Raw genomic sequence first — 25,875 nt, forward strand, 5'->3', positions numbered from 1 at the left:
ATGAGACCCTGAGCTCTTCATAAAGATGCAGTCTACCCACCCAACTTCCAACCTCACCTACTCAAGGGCCCAGAGTGAGAATCAAAATGTAACTAAAAACAAATCAACAAAAATCAGTATTCAAAAAGATGGGGATTTGTGCAACGTATGGCTAGGCTAACCTTGTTGATCTCATTGCTGTAATGGTTCACTTCCTCCTTGAACTTCATATCAATCATATTAAAATCCCTCTGGTCTTTCCCCAGATGGGCATCCTGCCATTTCCCTTGGATCTCATCACATGATGCAGCTTCTGGCAGGTTCAATGCAGCTCTGACAGCCTAGAATGAAGAAAGGAACTGAAGATGGTAGCTAAAAGAGGGTGTGGTTTCTATCTGTAAGTTGAGTGGCCGGCCCCTGGATGGCAGGTCAGCCTCCCAATCCTTCTCTTTACCCGGGGCCCACACTGGGTGGATTCTTCAATGATGCGCTGTCTCTTCATGTCTGCATCTGGCTTAACCAAAATGTCTTCTACACCTGCAAAGTCAAACAGATAAATTCAACAGGGCTCAGGCCTAATGTCTCACAGGCTTGTGAACTTGGTGATGCTCAGAGCCAAAGCTGAGAGTCACAGATACAGCAAGATCTGGAAGAGTGATGTTGACATCAGTGCATGCATAAGAAGGTCTAAACATTTCATAAGAGATAAAATTAAGGCTTAAAATTGAGGTATGTAGGTAGGAAGTAAGCCTAGGCTTGAGCTACACTCTGCTGGCTACATCCAATAAATCTGTTTGGGGTGAAAAGGCTAGAGATTTTGGTTAAAAAGCTATTCAGTGGTGGAAAAGAGGCAGTGAGTATCACAGGAGCCCTATGTGCAGGTCACACCATGTCAAGTGTGGGCAACAGTGGTCCTCAGCACTGCCTCAGAAGAGTAGAAGACCTGCACCCATTAAGTAAAGCCCATCCTTTGGCCCAAAAGATTGAAGAACAGCTCACCCTAAACCGTAATTTCCTTTCAACCCAAAAATATTTTGTTTCTACCCGTGAATAGCATAGACTTAAGAATACCTTATCCAAGGTTTGATTGGGAAAGCAACAACTGATGATTTAAAAACTAGAGCAAACATCTGGAATCCCAGTACAACAGCATGGAAACTGGAGACTACATGTGAGCACAAAGAGGAAGAAAGGATTCCTCTGCGTGGAAGTCAAAACCACAAATGCAGGCCTTGCTACAAGGACACATCCAGGCCATCCTTGTAATGATGACCTCTGTCTAAACAGAGCTGGAATGAGGTTGGCCAGCTTTCTCCCAAAGCTCCACTTGCTCCTAGCTTGGCCTTGTTTCCTCTGTCAGCTTTATGGCATATGGATCATTGGTGCACTTGAGCCATTCAGGTTTGTACCATGTGCTCAGAAAGCTACAAGCATGATGGTTGCTTAGGTCTGGTCTTTGCTTGTGAGCTGGGTGTAGGAGCATTTTCCATCACAAAGGGTGAGGTGAAGAAAGGAGCAGGATGGGAGGAGATTGGAAGAGTTGCTCTGTGCCGTGGCGGGGAAAGGGACAGTAGCTGCAGAAAGTCAGATAGATAGCACCAAAGGGAAGAGCCTAAACATCCACCAAGAAAATGATCTAGATGCCATCCGCAGGGTCTACAGAGCCAGGGTCACGAGCCTAGTACTCACCCAAGGTGAAACCTCTATAGAGCTGCAGGTAGGCAGTGAAGAGGCGGGCCAGGCAGGTGAGAACCCTGCCGCTGGTCTCACCCCCATAGATCTCATAGCAGCAGTGGACCAGGCCATAGGCAGAGCTCCCATAGTGTGCCTTGTCCAGCACTCCACAGAGCAGCTCCCCTTCCGTGATGATCACCTGTGCAGGGAAGGGTTACTAATGTCAGGTTGCAGGAGACATCTCTTGGAGGAGCCACCCACACAAGTCAAACATTATTAGCTTTATTACGCATGTCCCTCTACTGTGGCCTGCCTCAAATTCTTCAGAGAAAAGGAGGGATTATGTGAAACTAACACATACTTTAAATAAGGGAGATGAACGCACACTGACTAAGTTTTTAATTGCACACATTAAGTTGTTGATCTATCCAGGGACAAGTAGCAGCTGCTCCAGGTCTGCACAGGACGTCTGTCAGCCCTGGTACAGGACAGGGGATGAGCGTCATTGGTACAGTTCACGCTAAGCATTCAGGGACCCTAGGTTCAATACTCAAAACCACAGAAAAAAGAAAGCAGGAGGGAAGAGGGAGGGACGGAGGAAAGCAGGCCTGTTAAAAATACACAGCCAGCTGCACACTTGAGATGCTTGCTCACGAAGAACTCTAAGGCCTTGGAAATCTTTGGGGTGGGAATATTCTCACAGCAGCAAAGCACTGGCCTTCCCCAAGCCTGGTTCAATGTTTAGAGCAGGGATTTGGAGACCTCATATCAATTTGGTGAACTCAAGGCACCAGAGGCCTTGAAGAAAACATGGGCTCTACACTGTAAGCATTGCAGAATCAGCACCAGCTTCTGGGAAGCCTTCCCAAAACAACAGCAGTTTCATATGAGAGCTAGAGGGCAGAGAACAACCCTCTCCACTCACTCCTAAACAAAAGTGGATACCACCTTGGACAAAACTCATCTTCTGAGGCATGGCATCAGTTTCTGGGTTCATTTTAATCAACCTGCCTACACCAGAAACAGAGAACAACGTTACCTGAGACTCACACATGGAGTCAGGGTCAAAGTCAGGGACAGGCCGCGGAGTTTCCTTCACCCAGGCTTTACTGCCGATTTTTGCCTTTCCAGATAAGTTCAAGGGGGTGTAGTCCTCTGGGATTATGTTTATGAGCAGGGTTGACACAACCTGGAGGAAAGGGGACAATATGATGGAAGGGGAAGAGTTAATTGCCCTTTTAGGACCATCTGCCTCATGATGCCATCTCTCAGGCTTTCAAGGCTCAGTAAGGCAATCAGGTTCTCTGAAAGACAAGCCCATCAAAAATACACTAAAACTTCATTAGGATTTTTATTCCCTAAAATACTTCAACCTAAAGTGAGCATCTCTGAGAATTGCACTAAATTTCTGAACAGGCCAAAGGAAGGATATTTGTTTTGGGGTCAAAATAAGTATTTGGTAATGTGGTAAAATAACAAAGGCGAAGCTTTCGTAATGTTGAGAGAGATGGGGAGGCTCCTAACACTCGTCACCTGCCAGAAAAGACACGCTCCTCAGCTGTCCTCCAACAAAGACCATTATTCCTGTGTTTAGTAACTTCCTCCCTGCACAAGACTTGACCTCTCAAGGCAGGGGAATAACGGCGAAGAACTGACTAAGGAGCATCCCTCGGGAGGCCTGAAATGTCTAACTGAGACGTTTCAGTTAGACTGGCTGCAGAGTGGGGCACACCAGGGATTGGGGTGCCCTGGTATCAGTCACACAATGAGGACACATTCTGATTGAGCATTGCTTATTCACAGTCTTTAGACTAGCTAAATCCACTCATTTGGCAATTACCCATCAAATGCTATGAGCCAGGCACTGCGGAGAGAGGGAAGCTCCTCAGAGCCTTGACTCCCTAAGGATCCATGCTCTAGAGTAAGGTAGGACAAGGAAAGGTAACTCAGAGCAAGAGCGAGAGGGCACCAGGACTTTAAATAAGGTGGCCAGGGAAGGCTTCAGCCAATGGTGGTAAAATCCAGAGCAGTCAGGGACAGGATCGTGTGTTTCCGGGCAAGGGGCAGGAAGAGTGGGTAGAAAGGCTTAGCCTGAGTGAGAAGAAGAGTAACTGGTAGGATGTGTTCTGCCTTGGCCAATTAGGGATACTATCCCCAATACCCTAACCTGCACAGAGTGGGAATAGGAATTTATTTCTTATGGTTATGGGAGCAGAGAAGAACAAAATGAGGCAGACTCAGAGTCTGGGGAGAGTCATGCTTTCTAGTTCATAAACGGAGATTTCTTAAGCTGTCTTGGCTTGGTGGAAAGAGTGTTTAGAAGACTTACAAGGGTGCTAATCCCATTCATTCTGCTCCCGTGACCTAAACATCTCCCAAAGGCCTCATTCTGCAATACTATCCCAGGGGTGGGGAGTAGAGTGAGGGTTGTGAACAGGAATCTTGGGAAATATTTAGACGAGAGCATGCTCTTATTTAACTCCCGACAGGACCATTTACTGTAAATACATTCCAGGTCTACACTCTGAACAAAGTAAATGCCTTAGTGAACAGGTGTCACACTGATAAGACTGCTAAGCCCATAACCTGATGCCAATCAGCTTTTATAACGCTAAATGCGACATCAAGAATTAATTTTACTACAGAAAGGGCAGGGTGTCTTCCCAGAGTCAACCAAAAAGATTATCACTCGGTAAACAGTCGCTGATAGAAGGCCAGGAGAGGCACTTTCTCAAGCGGGTGTTCTACAGAGGAAGGCAGGGTCTCTAGGGACAAACAATGGACTAGCTTAGGAGGGTTGCCAAGCACATTCCCACAGAGGGGGCAGGCTGGAGGAAAATAGTCAGGTATTGTAGGCAAGGGGTTAGAGAGGAGGCTCGTGGTTGAGAGCACTGACTGCTCTTAAAGGGGACTTAGGTTCAATTTCTAGGACCTACATGGCAGCTGACTACCTATAACTTCAGTTCCGGGGATTTGATGGCCTCTTCTGGCTTCTGCAGGCACTGCATACACATGGTGCACAGATACACATGCAAACAAAATACCTGTGCACATATAAGTAAAAGAAAGAAAGAAAAATAAAGAAAGCAGATAACTCTGTTTCTGGAGCAGAAGGCTCATTCTCCCCCACACCGCAGCTCTACAGGCTGGGGTGATGAGGGCGTGGGGTAAGAGTCAGGGCAAGAGGTAAGGCTTCCCTGGGCTGCTTACCACAAGCTACCCCTTTAGCAAAACAACATATGGCTATTGGGGGCTGCCAGGCTGGATACCGTCAAGACCGGAATTTGGTGTAAGGTAACAGACATAGCTAACTATTCACACACAGAGAAATAAGGCCTGCTATCTCACCCAAAAGAACATCTGACGGCGAAGAAAATGCCACAGGCTAAAGACTGGAATGAATACCAACAGCCTGGGAAAGAAGCAGCATTTATGCAAATACACTGCTAACATACTCAGTAAAAGTCTGCATGTTCTTGCAGAAAATCAGGGGCAGAACAAGGATGCCTACTCTTGTCGTTTCTGCTAACCAGTGTCCTAGAGGTTCTTGCTGAGACGGTCAGGTAAGAAAAAAGACAACATGCAGTCAGATTGGAGAGGAAAGAGGAAAATCATGGTATACAGAGGATGTTCTTAAGCATTCCACATAAATTATCATCAGAGCTAGTATATGATTCAGTGAAGCTGAAGGGGATCAACTTACAGGAGCAATAATGTCACCATCTGTTGGCAACCAACCGTCTAAAAACTAACAACAAAACCCACATATAAACATTAAAACTAATCAAGTACTTCAGGAATAAATTTAAGCAAAGAAGGGCCAGCAAGATGCCTCAGCAGCTAAAGGGTGCTTGTGCTAAACTTGAAGATCTGAGCTTGATCTCAAGGACTCACATGGTAGAAGAGAACAGACTCCTGCAAGCTGTGCTTCGACCATGACACACACATACATACACACACACACACACACACACAAACCCTAAAAACAAAACAAAAAAAGAAAAAAGGAAGAAACAAAAAGAAAGAATAAAAGAAAAATTTGAACCACACAAGGGCAAGTGGCTCAGGGGATAAGAGCACTGGCTGTTCTTGCAGAGGCCCCAGGTTAGTTAGTTCCTAGCACCCCATCAGGCAGCTTTTGACTGCCTATGAGTCTAGTTCAAGGGGATCTGATACCGTCTTCTTGTCTCTGTGGGTGGCTGAATGTATGTGCTACACAGATATACAAACAAGCACAAAACAAAACACACAATAAAAATGACAGCACAGCTGAGAGAAGTGAAAAGGGCTAGCTGACCCTAAAATTCGTGGGAATGCAAAGAATCTCTCGGTCAAAGCAATCTCAAAACAGAAGAACAGAGCTGGAAGACTTTCATTCTGATTTTAAACCTCACTAAGAAGCTATAGAAACCAAGGCAGAATGGCACCGGCATTATGATACACACTAACAAATGATGGAGGAAGGTCATTGGTTAAAAAATAAAGAAACTGCTTGGCCCTCATAGGTTAGAACATAGGTGGGTGGAGTAAACAGAACAGAATGCTGGGAGGAAGAGGAAGTGAGCTCAGATGTAGGGCAGCTCCTCTTGGAGACAGACGCAAAGCAGCTCATCGCCAGGGCAGACGTGATGAAGCTCCAACCCAGGATGGATGTAGGCTAGAATCTTCCCGGTAAGCGCACCTTGGGGTGCTACACAGATTATTAGAAATGGGCTAAATTATTACGTGAGAATTAGCCAAGAAGAGGCTAGATATAATGGGCCAAGCAGTGTTTAAAAGAATACAATTTGTGTGTTGTTATTTCGGGGCATAAGCTAGCCAGGCGACAAGGAGCTGGGGTGGCAGGAACACAGCCCGCAGCTCCTACTACAAACAAAAGGAATAAAAATGAGCCAGGAAGAAATATCTGCAAGTAATTGCTTTTAGATCTAGTGCTGAGGACATTCAATGGAAAAGATCAATACTATCAGCAGCTGTGCTGACAAAAAAGCACACATACACAGACACACATATATCCAAGAACCAATTTTGTACCCCATCTTATGCCACAAAAGTTAACCCAAAATGAACCCAAGACCTAAATGTATAGCTAAACCAATAAAATGATTAGCTGTCACAAGAAGAGTACAAGTGACACCACAAACAGTTGGTAAATTGGACTTTATCTAAATTTAAAACTTTTGCCAGTCGAATGACAAGAAAATAGAAAAATATTTCATACAATTAGAAAAAATTTTTATAAACCACATATATGGTGTAATGCTAATGGCCAGAAAATATAAAAATTCTTATGACTCAATAAAAAGACAAATACCATAGTAAATGGGCAAATAACTTGAACAGACATTTGTCTAATCTATCGACATTGCTGGGACAAATATAAACTATGTCAACTTTGAAAAACAGCTTGGGTGTTCCTCAAAAAATTACAGAATTACAGTATGACTCTATTACTATAGCATACATACAGAATTATAGTATGATTCAAATTCTAGTTCTACAAAGAACTGAAAACACATGCTTACAAGGGGAGCAGGTAGAAGAGTTCATGGCAGCTTTACTTGTAATATTCAAGTGGAAACAACCCTAAATATCCATTCTAAACTGAAAATGAATAAACAAAAATGTAGTATGTCCACAAGACAGAATGTTCTTCAGCCACAAAAACAGAGAGTAGGGGCTGGAGAGATGGCTCAGCGGTTAAAAGCACTGACTGCTCTTCTCAAGGACCCGGGTTCAATTCCCAGCACCCACATGGCAGCTCACAACTGTCTGAAAATCCAGTTCCAGGGGATCTGACACCTTCACACCAATGCACATAAAATAAAGTTAAATAAACCATAAAAATAAAAAAAAATAAAAAATAAAAAAAAAACAGAGAGTAATACACGTTAGCCTTCAGAACATTATATTATTAAATCAAAGAAGCATGTCACAAAGCCTTACTGTAGATTTAGATGAAAGGCACAAATGAGGCAAAGTCATAGAGACTAGGAGTTGGGGGAGGAAGTAGGGCTGATCACTAATGTTCACTAACAGATAACAGAATTTCTTTGTAGGGTGAGAGCAATATTCTAGAATTAATTCTTAAAAGTTGTCCTCTGCACTTAAAGAAATGTTTAACATCCTTAGCCATCAGAGAAATGCAAATCAAAATAAGTATGAGATTCCATCTTACACCTGTAAGAATGGCCAAGATCAAAAACACTGATGACAACTTATGCTGGAGAGGATGTGGGGTAAAGGGAACAGTTCTGCATTGCTGGTGGGGGTGCAAACTGGTACAGCCCCTTTGGATATCAGTATGGTGATTTCTCAGAAAACTAGAAAACAACCTTCCTCAAGACCCAACAATACCACTTTTGGGTATATACCCAAAGGATGCTCAATATTACTACAAGGATATGTGTTCAACTATGTTAATAGCAGCATTGTTTATCATAGCCAGAACCTGGAAACAACCTAAATGCCACCCAACCAAAGACTAGATAAGGAAAATGTGATACATTTACACAATGGAGTACTACACAGCGGAATAAAACAATGACATCTTGAGATTTGCAGGCAAATGGATGGCTCTAGAAAACATAATACTGAGGTAACTCAGACCCAGAAAGACAAACATCATATGTATTCACTCATAAGTGGCTTTTAGACATAAAGCAAAGAAAACCAGCCTACAAATCATCTCAGAGAACCTAGACAACAAAGAGGACCCTAAGAGAGACATACATGGATCTATCTACATGGAAAGTAGAATAAGACAAGATCTCCTGAGTAAATTAGGAGCATGAAGATCATGGGAGAGGGGAGGGGAGAGGAAGGAACGGGAGCAGAGAAAAATGTGTAGCTTAATAAAATCAATTAAAAAAAAGTAAAAAAAAAAAGTTGTCCTCTGACTTCCACATGAGCGACACACACATACACACAAACAATAAAGTAAAACAAATTTGTGATTTGCAATGGTGAATCTTCATTGTCAACTTAATGGGATTTAGAATCACCATAGGAACACAACTCTGCGTGTGTCTGTGTATTTCTAGGAAAGTTTAATTTGAAGAGACCTACTCCTGGATGTGGGAGGCACCACCCACGGGTGAGCTGAGCACCAGTGTTCATGTCTCCATGCTTCTTGACTGTGCATGCAATGTGACAGTTGACTCAAGTCCCAGCCACCAACCTTTCCTGCCATGTCAGGTATTCAGTTACAGCAATGAGAAAAGTAATAGCTGTTCTAAACAAAATATTAGCAAGCCAAATTCAACAGCTGCAATGATTTAGATATGAACTATTCTTTCAAAACTCCCCTTGTGGTGAAGGCTCTGCCCCCAGCTGGTGGGACTACTGAGAGATGGCTGCACCTTGAAAGTGCTAACTCCATCAAATGGGCTAATCCACCGAGTTTACTGGATCTGCTGTTGTAGTAGAAGGCATAGAGTAGAAGGCCTGGAGCACAGCCCTGAAGGGCCTCTCTTCCATGCTTCTTCTTGGTTCTTTTTCTGTCTCCTGTCCCTCTGCTATACCCTTAACGTTCTGATTCACCAAACAAAGGTCTAGAAGCAAGAGTCAAGTGACCAAAACTGAAAGCTCTGAAACTGAGCTACAGTAAACTCTTCCTCATATAAAGGGCTTTGTTACAGCAACAAAATGAATACATAATCATTCATAAAATAATCATGGTGTTTAAGACTTTTATAGACTAAGCTGGCAGTGGTGGCGCAGGTCTTTAATCCCAGCACTTGGGAGGCTGAGGTAGGTGGATCTCTGAGCTTGAGGCCAGCCTGGTCTACAAAGTGAGTTCTAGGACAGCCAGGGTTACACAGAGAAACCCTGTCTTGAAAAGAAAAACAAAAACCGCTGGGCGGTGGTGATGCACATCTTTAATTCCAGCACTCGGGAGGCAGAGGCAGGCGGATCTCTGTGAGTTCGAGGCCAGCCTGGTCTACAAGAGCTAGTTCCTGAACAGGAACCAAAAGCTACCGAGAAACCCTGTCTCGGGGGGGGGGGGGGAACCCAAGACACTTTCACAGACTTAAAGAATTATAGAGCTGGAGGAGGCCACAGAGATTTTTTTCAAATCCACTTTTTATGGGTCAAGACTCTAGAAGTTGATCCTTGAAGCTGAACTTAGAGGCCCAGGCAACAGTAGAAGAATATACTGCAGTGTATTTCATCATTTGATTTCCATGTATACTATTATATGTTTGCTTTGGGCATTAAAAATCCTGAGTTTGAATTCCAATTCTTCCTCTAATAACCTCGAACATGTAATTTAACATTAGTCTCAGCATTATTATCTGTTAAAGAGAGAAAGCTAGATTTAAACACTAAAAAAAATCATGTGTCAATGAACTCAGCAAAGCCTTTGGTTATTTCTCAATGAACCTTAATACTAGAACTGTAACACCATTGGCATTTGCACTGCATCTGAATTAGGGGACACCAACTTCATGTTAAAATCAATAAACAGGAACCATGCAACCTGTTCTTTGTAGAATCACCTTGAGTTTTCCCAGACCTTGGAGCCCCACACAAAGGGAAGGTCAGACTGTTTAAGGATTAGAGAATTTGTTGTCTCTGCTCTAGGATCTCTTGGAATTGAAACTGTTACATCAGTGGCTTATTTCCTTTTAAAATATACACTGGCTGCTTTCTCCCAATTACCTGCTTTCCTGTCCACAGTGGGTAGGGCTTCAGGATGGCAGGAGCAAAGAGCTTCACACGTCCCACTTTGTCTGTGAGCCCTCGGTACACCAGCTCCATGTACTGCTCCCGGGTGAAAAAGCATCCCCGAATGGTCATGTTTGCACCTGAAACCATGTGATCTTGAATCAGTCCTGCCAATGGCTGGCCATCCTGCAAATTAAAGAGAAAAGAACAAAGCCAAACTTCAAGTCACAGTCTTCAATTTGTAACCATGTTCTTGGAAGCCACTTTGATTTAGAGCTTTCGTATAAAAGCCAGACTATCCACCCCATGCTCTCCCTTAGAAACAGGCCCCACAATCACACGACCAGGAGTTACACTCGCCTCAACTTTTGCCAGCTGCCTACTGTCTTACGGCAAAAGTATTTCAAGCTCATTTAGTTCCACAAGCCGCCCTTTCCCCATGACCATCTGGTTCTGGTTACTCAGCTGATTCCTGGCATTTATGCAGAAGTTTGGTCTGGCTGCTGTCAGTCGTGTTCTTGTTTTTTGTAGTTTGGTTTTATGCTTTTGCATTTTCACACATTTCTGGCCTTGTTCTTCTGTAAATCAGTCATCCATTTAACAAATATTTATTGAAAGCCTACTGTATGCCTAGGCATTAGGCGGATCATCAGACTATTTCAGGAAAAGCCAGATAGTAAACAAATGCTGAGACGAGTACATGACCACAAAGTGTTTTAAATGTCACAGAAGAGCAGCACAGAATGGGCCATTTACAGACTGTGGAGGGGTGGCCAGACCCCATCTCTCTGGGCGAAGCGCTGCAGCTGAAGTCTTAGGAATGACTTGGTCTTTTTGAGACAGGGTCTCACTATGTACCTCTGGCTGAAGTAGACAAGGCTGGCCTTGAATGCAGAGATCTGCCTGACTAAAGTGCTCCTGAGTGCTGTGACTAAAGGTGTTTGCCACCACAGCCTGGGCTCAGGATTCCTGAGAGGGTCTTGATGTATTCAACTACACTGAGTAAGAACTTCCTTGACTAGTGTGTCTTCATAATACAGCATGTGGTTTAGGTAAGTTCTCACGAAGGTACTATATCTACCTTAGGCCAAAACACGGGATTTTATTAAAACCCCAGGTTCAGAGGGCACATTAAATTCATTTGACATTTTCTGTCGTTGCAATCCCCAGTCTCCTGGACCTTATCTGCCAGGTCTGTGTTCATGGTAACATAGGCAAACGGAAGTAAAAATAGCACACTGACTGATATTCTGTAAGTAGTTTCTGAAAACTTTTCAATGTTTACAGGAATCTGAGGAAAAACTGATACTAGAGCTCAAAGAGCATTATCAGCTGACTGTCATATTATGGTCATGTTTCATAACCAAGGGCTTGGCTTGGGACCTCACAACACAGTTGTTGGAAGAGCCGGAATGTGAACACATGTACTAATTCAAAGACTATGAGGATTCTTGTCAAATGGTCTAAACACTGTAACGACGGGTCTATGAAAACTCACACAGTCATTAGAGATGGGCTAAAAAGAGGTGCCATAAACATACGGCAGGACAGATGGACTGTGCAGACTTTCTAATGAAGGCTTTGAGTTACTAACATAAATAAAAACTATCTTCCCTAGTGGCACTGGGGAAATCCACTGCATTCCAGGGCCGGCCCCTTGTCCAGAAGTAGCTGGCCAATACAAAACAGATTGCATGCATTTTTGTGTGTGTGCTTTTGTTTTGTTATATTTTGTATTATTGATTTTTTTTTGTTTTAATTTTTGTTCCTGTTTTTTTAAGAACATGATGAAAAATACTGTATGAAAAAGGTTTAAATAAAAAGTTAAATAAAATCTTCTTGGCCGGGCAGTGGTGGCGCACGCCTTTAATCCCAGCACTTGGGAGGCAGAGGCAGGCGGATCTCTGTGAGTTCGAGACCAGCCTGGTCTACAAGAGCTAGTTCCAGGACAGGCTCCAAAACCACAGAGAAACCCTGTCTCGAAAAAGAAAAAAAAAAGAAAAAAAAAAAATCTTCTTAATCCACATTTTAATCCAAAAATGATCTTATTTTTCTTGGAAGAAAAATTCAAGCTAGGGACTGGAGAGATGGCTCAGAGGTTGAGAGAACTGACTGCTGTTCTGGAGGTCCTGAGTTCAATTCCCAGCAACACCATGATGGCTCACACCCATCAATAATGAGATCTGGTGCCCAGAACACTATATACATAATAAATAAAAAAATTAAAAAAAAATCCAAGCTAGGACTATGCATTGATCTATCCCAGTCTCTTGGAGCAGATACTACAGAATTTCCACTCTTTAGGAAAAGCAATAATTACTTATATAACATACCTGCTGCCTTTTTTTTCTATCTAGATTTTTCCAGGACTAGAAAATTCCTTAAAGAGCTAAATTGCTTTCAATGCATTAATCATGGACTCTAGGGAAAAATGCTAATTAATTTGATTATTAAGGACCTACTTATAATTTTGAATTTCCTAAAAAACTTTTTAGGGTTGGAAAGCACAATTCTGAATTAAAGCCCCAGAAAACTGTCAGTGCTGCTACTATCTAACGTCCCAGCAAGATGACATTAATATTAATATCTTTGGTCAGTATGCTAAGAAAATAGTGTGTTTTATATCTTGAATTTTATTGTTAAGTAGAAGTCAGGAAACTGCATCTTAAGTTTTGTTAAGAAATTTCCACAAAGCTTTGGCCCTTGGAAAACAAAGGAAACAGAAGGCGAACATTATTCAAACAGACAAATGAAAATCAATTAGGTTCTTTTCTTTCCTTTTTTTTTTAAAGTTAAAGTTATTCATCTGAGCTTTTAATTAAGAGGACAACACAACTACTTATTACAGAGAACAGCCAACAGTGAAGGGACTTTAACTTAGCCCCACAATTAGGCAAAGAAGACGCAGAAAAAATGAAGCGATGAACACTGTGAAATGTAAACGAAAGGAAGGAAAACGCCCAAAGAGAGAAAGGAAGGAAAGAGTCCTAGAGCAATGGGTTTTCTGTTTAGCTAAGACTACGCTGACTGCTATTGCTCTGCCATCAATGATGCTGTATGTTTACAACCATAAGTAAAATAAGGACTTCCCTCTCGATATTTATACTAAAGACTAAATAAAACTGATCAAAATCTTAACTATATTGACAAAACAGGCTGGCTGAAAGTGAAGAGAACTTGTAGGCCACCCCCAAGGTTCTTTTAATTCAAGGGCTGGGGACACAGCTGAGGAGAAGAACGCATGAGTAGCATAAGCAGTGTCCTAGGTTTGGTTTTTGGTGTTAAAAACAATTTTTAAAAAAAATTTATTTGGGTTCTGCTTATTGCCCTTAAGCATAAGCTGAACCTAAAGCCCAAGACACGGGGCACATGATGAGGTTCATATTGAGTCACAGGCCGGTCCTTTTCAGGGCACATCACAAAAGGAAGCCTCCAACTGCTCTGTGGACTAGCCCATGCAAGCTCATTAGTCTGAAGACCTCAGGGTGCCCCAACTCCCCATGGACACAAGTCAGGTCACTGTCACCACCTCACCTGCCACTTCCTGGTAGTGTCCACCTTTGGTGAAATGGGCTCAAACAGTCCCTGGTGTCCACACCTAGGCCCAAGCCCAGCCCCAGCCATCAAGCGAGGCTAAGGATTAGAGGTCTGAGTCTTGACCTCGACACTGAAGGCAACTATTTCTCCTGTTTCTTACCTGAAAATGGCACTTATTTCTAAGACTGCTGTGAAGCCTGCATAGGAAAATGTTTGTAAATTGCTGACAGAAACATCACGTACTGACCAGTGTCCAGAGCCTGGTACATGATCGCTTCATGCTACTACCACTCTGACAGCTACTCCTGCTGTTATTAATTTTTTTCACTACTGTTATTACATGAAAAAGAGTCAATTTTCACATTAGCAAATTATCTTTTCTAATTTCTGAGTGGTCTAGCGGGCTCAGAACTCCTTCCTGTATTTAGGCTTTCTGCTAATCAATGGCCTGTAAATGTAGGCAGAAAAAGCAAAGTTAAGCACCAACTGGTACCAGGTAAGCTATAGTGATATATTAGGGTAACAGGAAGCTGACGGGGGAGAAGAGCTAAGGGGCAGACAATGCTGGGCAGCTTCTAGCATTCCCTGAGTTCATGTTTTCCCTCTCTGTAGCAGAGCCAACACAGGGACCTGCGAGCTCCCTGTGACATTCCTCACTTGTGAAGTTTAGAGGTTAGTAGTACTCACCTCTGAGGACTGTCAACAGTGGGAAACAAGAAGTGTGCACAGCACTTTGCAGTGTCTGGCATGCAATACACACTTGTAAATGGTACCTGTGGCTTCCATTGCTATTTCTAGTTTCTTCAGACCCCACCACACTCCAAATGAATGCTATATATCAGTGCCAAGAAACTGTACATTCTGAAAAGGCCTCAGTCCTTTGAATAGGTAGAAAAGACGAAATGGAGCCTGGAAAATAGTCAGCCTTTCTCCTCAGTCTGGCTTTCTTTGCTCTGTTCCTCCCTTAAGCACTCACTGACTCCAGACCCCTGACATGAAGTGAGCACATCAGGGGATGAGGAACAATAGGAGAACATTATATCCTTTCCGTACCTTCACTTGGACAGCTCTGACCACATCATGTTGCCCATGAAGAATAACCATGAAGGGAAACGGAAGGAATTCAAAGAATGCCTTCATGGATTGTTGGGGAATCTCATCTGGACTCCTGGGATTAAGCTGCCTCTTAAAACAGGCTCAGAGATGGGAAAATGAGGTCAATATAGCAGGAAAGAGGGAGAGGAAGGAGGAAAGAAAACACTAAAGATATATGAAAAAGCCATTGGGAATCATACTATTTTTATTTATCTACAATTACAGATGATACATTTAAGTATACATGTATGTATACACACACACATAACTTAAATGAAGTTCTCCTACTTGGGCTAATAATGTTCCCCTTGAGCCATGGACTATTAAGCAAAAACCAGTAATGAATAAGTCCCTTTTGAGCTGTTGGTCAGGAGAACCCAAGAGATGCGCCCTCAAATATAAGCCTCTGTTAATGTCCCTGACTACCTCCCAGAAGTCAAGTCCCTATTGCTGAGACATCATGTCCTTCAGCCACAGAATTTAGAGGATCCAAACTAGATTTGACCCAAAAGCCTAGTTTTCATAGAAAGTGCTATGGGAGCTACCAAGGGAAGAAAGCAACCACTAGCCTTTCTCAGCTTTGATGCCCATGAACCACAACAATGACCAGCACAGTAGGTATCTGTGCAATAATGGCACTCAAGTCTTAGCAGTAACTCACAGCCTGCTTAAGAGAAAGGAAATCATGACTGGTACTAGAAACCAAGATAACTACCTGAGTCTAGATAGGTTATAGAAGCAAGTATTATTGACATTTTACTAAATTAGCTAATTTCTAACTGTATTCCAAATACTTATACATATACCCTCTCACCCCTCATCAAAGAAAACTACAACTGATCAAAATGAAGAGAACAGCTAACCTAGTACCTCGCCCAACTGAGATATAACTCTGTGTGTGTGTGTGTGTTGTGAGTATATAATCTATAACACAATTATTGCATCTAAGACACAGGGAACATGATGAAAGAGAGGATTGAGAGACTGTGAAAGCCAGAACACCAAAAGCCTGCTGTGAGAATGTGTCTCCTAAAAATGATACACTTTAACCAGGATACCTCAACAATACGGCTGCCTAAACAAGACCCGAACAACAATAATACCACCACACATACTATCACGGAATGGGAAAATCTTGTAGGGCCCAAACCCAAGACAAAGACAGTGAACTAAGGAATGCTAAGAGTGGGAGGAATAGTCTTGCCTAGGAATAAGTCCCTTAATTGGTTATCCAATACCAAGCACAACACCCTGAAATCATATTGAACATAATCTGTTCAGTTCATTTGTTTTGCATACAGTTAACATTTATGTTAACTTAAACACACACACACACAATAATAACGAAATAGGAAGAAAACATAAATTTGAGAAAGGAGTATGGAAGAAGTTGGAGGGAAGAAGTGATGTAATTATATTTCAATAAAAAATTTAGGTGGCGGGGAAGAGGCAGAAATCTTTAATAATTAAATTAATTAATTAATAAAAAAAATCAGCAAGAAAAAAAAATAAATAAAAAAATAAATAAATTAAAAAAAAAAAAAAAAATTTATAAGTGCCGGGCGGTGGTGGCGCACGCCTTTAATCCCATAACTTGGGAGGCAGAGGCAGGTGGATCTCTGTGAGTTCGAGACCAGCCTGGTCTACAAGAGCTAGTTCCAGGACAGGCTCCAAAACCACAGAGAAACCCTGTCTCGAAAAACCAAAAAAAAAAAAAAAAAAAAAAAAAAAAATTTATAAAAATAAACAAGACTAACCAAACAGGAAAAATACACAACCTTAGGCTCCTCATAACTAAAGGATCAATCTTCTGTGGGTCTTCATATTTTTTTAAATATTTATTTATTTATTATGTATACAATATTCTGTCTGCAGGCCAGAAGAGGTCACTAGACCTCATTATAGATGGTTGTGAGCCACCATGTGGTTGCTGGGATTTGAACTCAGGACCTTTGGAAGAATAGGCAATGCTCTTAACCACTGAGCCATCTCTCCAGCCCCTGGGTCTTCATATTTTGCATGCTAAATGCTTGCTAAACCAGTAAGTTAGAGAATGCAGACAAGTCTGGAACTAAATGCTATTATTCAGCTACTGAATCTGGCTCCCTGGGATGGCTGTGAGAGTCAGAGGACCAGAAGTCTGCTGTGAGACTGTCCTAGGTTTATCCTAATATTTTAAGTCACAAGACAAAAATGTTTCACTGATTTTAGGCACTAAGAGCTGAAAAACACACCGTGAAGAACCTAGAACCTCCTATTCCACACACGCCTCTCCTGGAGCTGTCCACCAGCCAAGGTCCAGACTCAGCACGCCAAGTCATGCTGGTGATGCCGTGACATGGTCTCAAGGTCAGACTTACCTTGGGAACAAGATACTGCTGATCAGTGCAGGCCAGGACATAGGCTTCAGCTCGGCCTAACTCACTCTGCGGGAAGTGGGCGTTCATCTCGTCCCCATCAAAGTCAGCATTGTAGGCTTTGCAGTTGGCATAGTGAAGGCGTAGGACCTTTTCTTCAGGCAGAATATGAGCACGGTGGGCCTGGATGGAGGGTCTGTGCAAGGTAGGCTGTCGGTTCAGTAGGAGAATGTCCCCATTCTTCACGTGCCGGCATACCTGGGGATACAGAAGGACGAGTAGATGAGTGCCAGTGGGAACATGTGCAGTATCACCGATCCCTCCAAGGGCTTACCACACTTCACTTGGGTCAACTCTGAAGGCCTCGTGTTCTAGTCAACTAGATGAAAGGGGAGTTTTTGATCTACAGAAAAGCTCTACAAACTGAGAAATTCTCAATGGGCCTCTCTGCTCAGAGGTGTAAGGAGCAGACATGGGCAGCCACACATCTGTGCAGCAAGTATCGCCTTATCCAAAATGCACAGCTGAGCAGAGCCCTAGGCTCCTCTCTCAGAGCTAACAGACAAACAGATCAAAAGTCCCCAAGACTGTATGCCTCCATGGATTTCAAAGAGCTCGACAGTTTCCCAAATCCTCCCAAGATCACACATGAATCCCACAGTTTAGCAGTAATTAGACCAGCTTCTCACAGAATATCCAAGACTCGGAAGACCTGGCTTGGTGAGCCTCAGTTCAGTGACCCCGAAAACATTTTGTGCTTCAAAAATTCAAAACAAATATTAAAAACTAAAAACTGTCATAATCTTTGGGGAAAATGATCTGAAAATACCCCTTACAACATTCAAACCATTTCCTTTTAGCCTTTCAGAAGGGAGAAAGCATCAAGGTAAGCAAAAAGAAGGTATGTTTGTGCCACCCTGTTTACAGTAGGAAAGAAGTAGAAATACCCCAACTGTCCCACAGAAGTAGCAGTAAATCCCAGGGTATGCTCCTTACAGAATGCTACACAGTTGATAACAGATACTAAATTAAATCAATACTAGTCTGAGTGTGATGATGAAAGACGTATTAACACACACACACACAAAAATAAAATCCCTGCAGCATGTAAGGAGAGCAGCTGCATATGGGGAAAGGTGAGAAGCGCCTCACTGCTAGGCCCCTGGGGCATGGACTCAAAAGGAAGGGGAGTAAGGCACACGGTAACGTCTGAACCATCACAGACAGGTCTTAGTATTGTTCATATCAGAATACATACTACTTCTACAAATAGATTTTTTTGTAAACAGGGTCTTGCTGTGCTGCCAAAGTTAGCCTCAAAATTATGGTCCTCCTGCTCTGCCTGCCAGAGATGACTCAGTGTTAGGTAAAGGCACTTCCCACCAAGCCTGGTGGCCTAACTTCGATCCCTGGGATTCATATGGTGGAGAGAGTACCAGCTCCTGAGAGCTGTCTTCTGATTCTACACACATACCATGGCATGCGTGTCCCCTTACTTTCTCTCCAGTAAATAAATTTAATAAGAAAGCAGGAAAAACTGCACAAGTGATGTGCTCACTGAAGGGAAAAACCAGAAGATACAAACTTTAAAGAATAAAAAAGCACGAGAAATTTTCCCCATCTAGACAAACACCGATCAGACTTCCCTTTCAAACCCACTCTGCCGTGCTCCTTTGACAGAACACCTCTGTCTCAAAGCTGATTTAAAACCCAATGACACTTTTGAAAACAACTACATCAAGTGCTCCGGAGGACATGGGCCTTGGTAACCGTCTCTCTTCCTCAGGTCCCCTCTGGGCCGCAGGTGGGAGGTGGGAGGAAACAGCTCTAGTACCCTGCTGTTGCTGGTGTCTGAGGGCACACCGAGAAGCTGGGCCTGTAAGCTGGTCTTCGGGCTGTGAAGAGATTTACTTCTTCCCTCCTTCCCACAGGCCTTGTCAGTTCTATTCAAGTTCCGTCAGAGGAGCAGTCCTAAAAGCACAGGGCCCGTGTTTTCACTTCCCAAGGAATTCCAACCTTTCTATGCCCACACCAGAGTCCTTCCTGTGTTTCCAAGAGACCTGACCTCTAAAGATTCCCATGAGCATCTCTGCTCAAGAAACTGGCTGGCTCAGTGCGTCACAGCCTGAGGTTTTCTTCCCTTAGCGTCTCAAGGGAAAAGTTGGCCAGATCTGTGGTCCAGTCTCAAAAACACAGGCTGCGCCTAGGATCTGAGTCTAGTGAATCCAGCACAAGCAACTTCACTGCAGCTGGGAAGAGATGTAGGCCAGTCTGCCAGACAGTGGCCAAGCCAAACAAAAACCTGGAGCACAGGGCACTCCCCTTGCCAACCCAAACCAGGGCCTTTCCTTTCTCTTGTCACTAAATAAACACTATGGTGAAAATTAGTGTACCCCAGAGCCTGGGTTAGAGTTTGCAAAGGCAGGCATGAGGCCAGAGGCTGCTTAGGGTAGCTGCCAGGCAGAAAAACAAGCCTACACTATCCTGACCACTTCTTTCTTGATGAGGCCCAGGGGAAAGGACAGGGATTACCTCTGTCACATGGAAAATGACCTTTCCGCCAACCCTTCCCCCCCCTCATCTAACCTGTAAGTTAATCCTTAGTCTCCTTCTGAGTCACCTCTCCCAGGCCTTCTGCCCTGTCCTGAGCTCTGTGTAGTAAATGCCCAAACTCTTTCAAATGACAAACAAATTAGAAGTGCATGAATACTGAAGTCGAAGCATCCTAAATTTACATAACATTATTGACATTTTGACATGAAACTTGCCATCCCAAGTCGCAGGAACTGATGGGAGGACCACTTTTCTTTGCACAGGAATGGGGAACTCAAACACAAGAGAGATGGGCACACACACACAGGGATAATAAAACATGGTGAGAGCAAGAAGCAGGGAAAGGGATAAGGGTACAGACTGTGTGCTTGGGAACACATCAGGGAGGTGCCTAACGAATACCATCTGCGGCATGGCTTCCTGGTTTTTAAATAAATATTTTCGGACACACATTCATCTGTCTACACTTGCTTTTACACTACGTAGTAAAAGCTGAGTAGTTGCAATAGCCTGTAAGACCAATTAAAGTTGAGATATTTACTATGATCTTAGGGAAGAGAGGGTTGGGCTGAACTTGAAGGAACAGCAGAAATCAGCCATGGAGTCATATGGAGGGCAGAGCCCCAAGCATAGGCAAAGCCTGAAAGGAGATGGAGCCAGCTGCAGAGAGCATCAAACAGTTTGGGTTGAAAGGTGGGACCAGTGGAGAAAGCAAAGACCACAGGTGGCCTCATGACCTTGGTAAGGGTTTGAGCCACCCTAATTCACCATCACTGCTATTCAGGAATCTCTCACTGGCACCATGTGATCTCCCTAGCACACTGCAGCTGAGCAACCTCCCTCAGTGGAGCCCACAGAAGTAACCAGGTCACCTGAAGAAAGCACCCTAGTGCCTCTGCATTACCCTTACACCCCCATAATGTCAGACCGTTTCTGACTGACCTTTCAAATGTCCCTAGCTCCTTACTGCCTATTTCCTCAACCCAAGGGCTCTGAAATCTGTCTCCCTCTATGCTCACAGGTGACTTTGGCTTCACCCTAAAGAACTCCATAACTACATACAAGAAACAAGAGCAGACACAAACCCAGCAAATCCAGTCTCATCGCTCCCTAACTTCCCTGCTGCTCCCCAGCTCACATTCCCAGGGGACCTCCTTTTCTCTCTCCAATGTACTCTGCTCAATGAGTTTAATGTTCTGACAGCTTTTTTTTTTTTTTTTTTTTTTTTTTTTGGTTTTTCGAGACAGGGTTTCTCTGTGGTTTTGGAGCCTGTCCTGGAACTAGCTCTTGTAGACCAGGCTGGTCTCGAACTCACAGAGATCCGCCTGCCTCTGCCTCCCAAGTGCTGGGATTAAAGGCGTGCGCCACCACCGCCCGGCTGACAGCTTTTTCTTAATTTTACAGATGGACCCTTATTTTCTCCAAAGTCATCTCAAATCTAGAAGGGCTAAAAATGGTCTCTTTCCTTGATGCCCGCCCCTCTTCTCTCCTGATGGAAACTACAGCTTTACGTTCCTCTCCTCTCAGCAGCCTCCAGGACAGTGTCCCGGTTCCCCGGCAGCCCAAGGGTTCACTTCTGGCTTACAGCAGATATTTATTGGCAATCCCTGCCATGTCCTTGCAAAGCCTGAGCAAACAGTGGGACCTCAGTTCTAATGACCCCTCATCGTACACTCTTGAAACCTTCCTCCTCACTGCAACTGTTTAAGAGAACAGGAAGATTATTCTACATTTGCCTGGATTCATCAAAGTTAAGTGAAACAAACCTCGCTGCTTCTCAAATCCCTCACATAGCTCCGAGCAAAAAACCTAACAATGTACCAAGATGACAAAGAACAAAATTGGTATCTTGACCTATCTATCGGTCTGAATGGTGTCCCTGTCATCAAAGCAAAACGGCATAGAGCAGAACTTAATTCAAGTAGTGCTGCTGTTCTGATGGAGTGGAACTACAAAAACAAGGAAAGCAAGAGGACCGGCCTATGGTGCTGCTGCCAGCACCGGACAGCAATAGGAATGAATGTTTACCATGTCAAGCCCAGAGTGTCTCTGCTCTTCCAAAGTTCCTTCTAGGCAGGTGGGAACTTTTCGTGTTTGTACCCATTACTACAAACGGCCAATCTCAGAAACGCTAATTCAGTATGAGGGCTGAGTTCAAACTGTATTTCTCCCTAGCTCCAGTGAAGCTGCTACTGATCTGAGTACCACCTTTCAAGTAGCCCCTTGCAAAGGTAGCATGCAGGAACCAGAAGGAACTAATCCTAAACCTTCATTCACTCACAATTTTTGTCCCGTGGGGCTTAGGAGCCCCTGTGGCTGGTGTCAAGAGCTGTTTGGCCACAGCTTCCCGCTGTGTAGCATCCACTGCGCTCAGGGCTGTGCGACTGCCATCCTCATTGATGACCATGGAGGCTCCTGGGTGCACGTTCGGTCCATTAATGACTGCCTGTCTCAGTTCCTGCACGTTCCAGGGGGTGACTGGCTGAGGGTAGGTCAGTTTTGTGGCAAATACCTAGAAACAGGATTGCATGTTAAAATTCAAGAGGGGCAGACAAAGGTTCCAGGAATACAAAAACTAATAAAATGAATTGTCTGATATCCTTCCAAACTGTAGGGACCATCCGCTTAGCCAAGGCTTTCAGTAGGCAGAACGACATCTGTCTCCTTTGTGGAGTCATTGTGCTTTGCTCGCTCCCTTATTAAGGGAACAGATTGAGTAAATGATGCATTAGTTTCTTAAACGCATGCTGAAACTTCACAGGTTTGCCAATAAAATCAGGGTCGCCAAAGGAGTGGGATGGGGCACTTGCTTGAGAGCCACCGTACCCCACCACATCTTAGCTGGCATCACTAACTGCTACGGGTGCTTGTGCTGAGCCCAGGTGTAGCATCAGTCAGTGGCATTTGAGAGGAAATGGATTTGCAATTCTCAGACCCGAGAACATTAAAGAGTTCTTTTGTAAACACTAGACTGAAACCTGCTCTAAAACAGGTGAGTTCTCTACAGTTAAGCGCGTTTCTGAACCACTGATTTTTATTTATTTGATACTTCAACATATATACAAGTGCATCAAAGACTTTGGAGTTCAGGAAGTTAACACCCCAGGTCTTGTGCAGGACCAGTGTAGGAGCCCTGCCATGATCCCACCTCTTTAACTTTGTGCTAATGGACTTATCTACTGTTTGGTCACTACTTGGCCCACAGCTTTAGGAGACACTAATCTGGTGTGTGGTTTCCTGCCAGACTTTAGCTCCTTATCTCCCTGTGAGGGAGGGGAGGAGAGCTGCAGTTTTACCCACTCTGTTCTTCCTGGTTATCCTGTAACAACCCCTGGCCTCCACTACTCTGAGAACCGGGGTAGAGTAGGGCCTAGTAGGATGAACAGCATTAGAATCTCTCCTCAGGATACAAGCCATTAGCAAATAAACCAGACACTCTAGGCACTGAGGTCAAAGCTAGGGTGGCCTCTACATTCTGTCTAGAGAAGAAAATGAACATGCCTAGGCCTTTCCTTCTAGGGCTTCATACCTAAGAATACAGTTAGCTTTCATAGCGCCTTTCTTTGGTATAGAGTCCAGCTTTCTGCTGCAAGGACCTGTAGTTCCTGGGAGCCAAGGAACACAGGGTAGCGCCTTCACTGCCTGTTCTTGACACAGCAGGCTCTTGCCCAGGAAGCCAAAATGTGCCAGAGAATCACAACACTTTAGCTCTGCTCATTAGCAACTTCCCCAAGAGATGCAGGGTGGCGTGTAAGGAAATGAAACTCTGCACAGAGGGAATTAAACTATCTTCAAATTATTGACCTCAAGGCCCATTACGGAGGAAGTCTGTCGGAGAGTTGCCGCTAATGAGCACCAAGGCTTTAACTGCTGGGGAAGTGAGAAAAGGAAGCTGGCTCGCCAAGGGAGCAAATGGGTGGACAGGCGAGCCACTCACCCCTGGAACTGAGAGGGACGGGTGACACACACATGTTGCCTTTCTGAGGGCTTTTCTACTCTCCACGGTCAGACACCCACATGGGATTGAAAGCCCGTTGCCCTCTCCTTTTCCCACCATGGACTCAGCTGGACATGGAAGGTTTAAAAACTAGGTTAAGACTGACAAGAATAAGATACAGACACAGATGTGGAACAACCTCGGGTAAAAGGATGGCAACACTGTTCTGCACTCAAGTTCCTCCCCACATGTGAAGCACTAGACACTCTCCCCACCGCAGCTATGATCGACCAGCAAACTCGGCCCCCAGACCTTTATGGCACACCAGCTATCTCCCAGCTACCACCACCAAATGAGGCCTCTCCCCAACAACACACCAAGGGAATCCCAATCTCATTCGTGTTGATGTACATATCTGGGCAAATGACCGAACGGGCAGCATAGTCGACTCGCTTTCCCATCATGTGCTTCCGGAACAGGCCTTCCTTCTTCTCAAGGATCTGTAAGGAGCAGAAGTGACAGTGACAGAACACTGGTAACTCCACTATGTTTACTATTTTCTTGCTTCTGTAGCAGTGTGGATAATAATGTGTTTATAAACGTGTGGATGGGCGCTAGGGACGTAGACCAGTTGTAAGCTGTGTACTACGGACCCTCACCAACTTGTGATGGGATCCAATTCCCTGCTCACCTGTCTTATGCCAGGGTACTTTTCCAACATTAATTTGTCCATCTCACTGTCAAACACAATATTGACGTGGCTCTGAAGGCGAATCCAAATGTTGTAAAGCTTATCTGTGAGAGACTGGCCTGGAAGCATACTTAAAAAGGATCGGTCGATAACAACTGAAGATTCATTTTCCTGGGAAGACAAATCCAAGGGAATGGGAATGATTAGAGAAAAATTTGTTTTTACTCAACCTAGTTCTGATTAAAAAAAAGAAAAAAAAAAACAAAAAAAACTCAGCCTTGGAAATGCTAAAACTGAAGTTTAGCCTCTGAAGCTGACAGAAGAGGAACTAAACTTGTCGTACATATCAGTACACATCAGCCCCATTATATACCTATCAGCTTGTTTCTTTTAATAGTAAAGTGAACTCAGAATTCATAAGCAGAGCAACACTGTGCTACGCACATGAGAAGCTGAGGCAGGAGAGTCTTGAGACCATCCTGGACTACACAGAAAATCGTATCTCAAAAATCAAAACTAAACTAAAATTAAAAAAAAATGTGTGTGTGTGTGTAGGCTCCTATTTTAAGCTTCCTAATATCTTGTGCACCAAAATAAAGAGAGCCTTAGCAGCCCTTCCCTTGGGCACTCTACTTCTGAGGCTTCTACCAGACAAGCAAGTTTCATGTGGAGTTGCCTCTTTAGTTAAAGGTTTAGGAAAACGTGATTCAGTGAATTTATAAAAATGCAGGTAGAATACTTGCTGCCATGCAGGAGCTCCACCCCAGCACTGCAGAACTGTGTGATGGTACACACTTGTAATTCCAGCACGTGGTAGCAGGAGGAGTAAAGTCTAAGGTCAGTCTTGGCTATGTAGTGACTTAAAGGCTAGCATGGGGTACATGAGATGCTATCTCCAAATAATAATAAACAAATAATAACAATAACAGTATTACTATTATTTTAATGTAGGTCAAATAATTTCTTAAAAAGAAAAAAAGGCTTCCCATATAGTACTGTATGTCTATAAGTCCTAAAGTGGGTTAGATTAAGTTACGGGCTGATCCTTAAGCTTAAATACTTATCTAATCACTTAAAAATATTTCTATCCCATGTCCTGTCTCTTCTGCTTCTGTTATCTGCTCAGGAAAGAGAAGTACAGAGATCCTAGGATGTCTTAGAGCACCACCTACTGGCCAAATTTGGCTGCAGCTGGCCTAGGTGTTACAAGTCCTCCACTGTAGTTTAAATGAGAGAAAAAACTATCAGTGTATCAAGGCTAAGGGCAGGGGATGATCCAATAGACTATAGTGTCATGGTGATAATTTGGGTTTGCCCCCACAACCAAGGAATAAAGGAATCATCTAGGAGGGTGCATGTAGTTCTGCAGGCAACATTATAGT

The 25,875-nt window shown here is 43.7% G+C and overlaps 1 protein-coding gene across 1 annotated transcript in view; it reads right to left on the bottom strand.

Annotated features, from left to right (window-relative positions):
- Polr1a (RNA polymerase I subunit A) overlaps positions 1-25,875 on the bottom strand; it is a 66,127-nt gene that overhangs the window by 23,802 nt on the left and 16,450 nt on the right. The window contains exons 10-18 of the mRNA XM_057780082.1: positions 24,494-24,664; positions 24,180-24,302; positions 22,147-22,377; positions 17,316-17,570; positions 10,318-10,509; positions 2,693-2,842; positions 1,669-1,852; positions 434-516; positions 162-320 (exon numbers count right to left, since the gene is read on the bottom strand). Coding sequence (XP_057636065.1) covers positions 162-320; positions 434-516; positions 1,669-1,852; positions 2,693-2,842; positions 10,318-10,509; positions 17,316-17,570; positions 22,147-22,377; positions 24,180-24,302; positions 24,494-24,664 — 1,548 coding nt within the window. The remainder of the gene's footprint in view (positions 1-161; positions 321-433; positions 517-1,668; positions 1,853-2,692; positions 2,843-10,317; positions 10,510-17,315; positions 17,571-22,146; positions 22,378-24,179; positions 24,303-24,493; positions 24,665-25,875) is intronic.

This window comes from Chionomys nivalis, chromosome 1 (assembly GCF_950005125.1).
Source record: "Chionomys nivalis chromosome 1, mChiNiv1.1, whole genome shotgun sequence".
Classification (NCBI taxonomy): Eukaryota; Metazoa; Chordata; class Mammalia; order Rodentia; family Cricetidae; genus Chionomys; species Chionomys nivalis.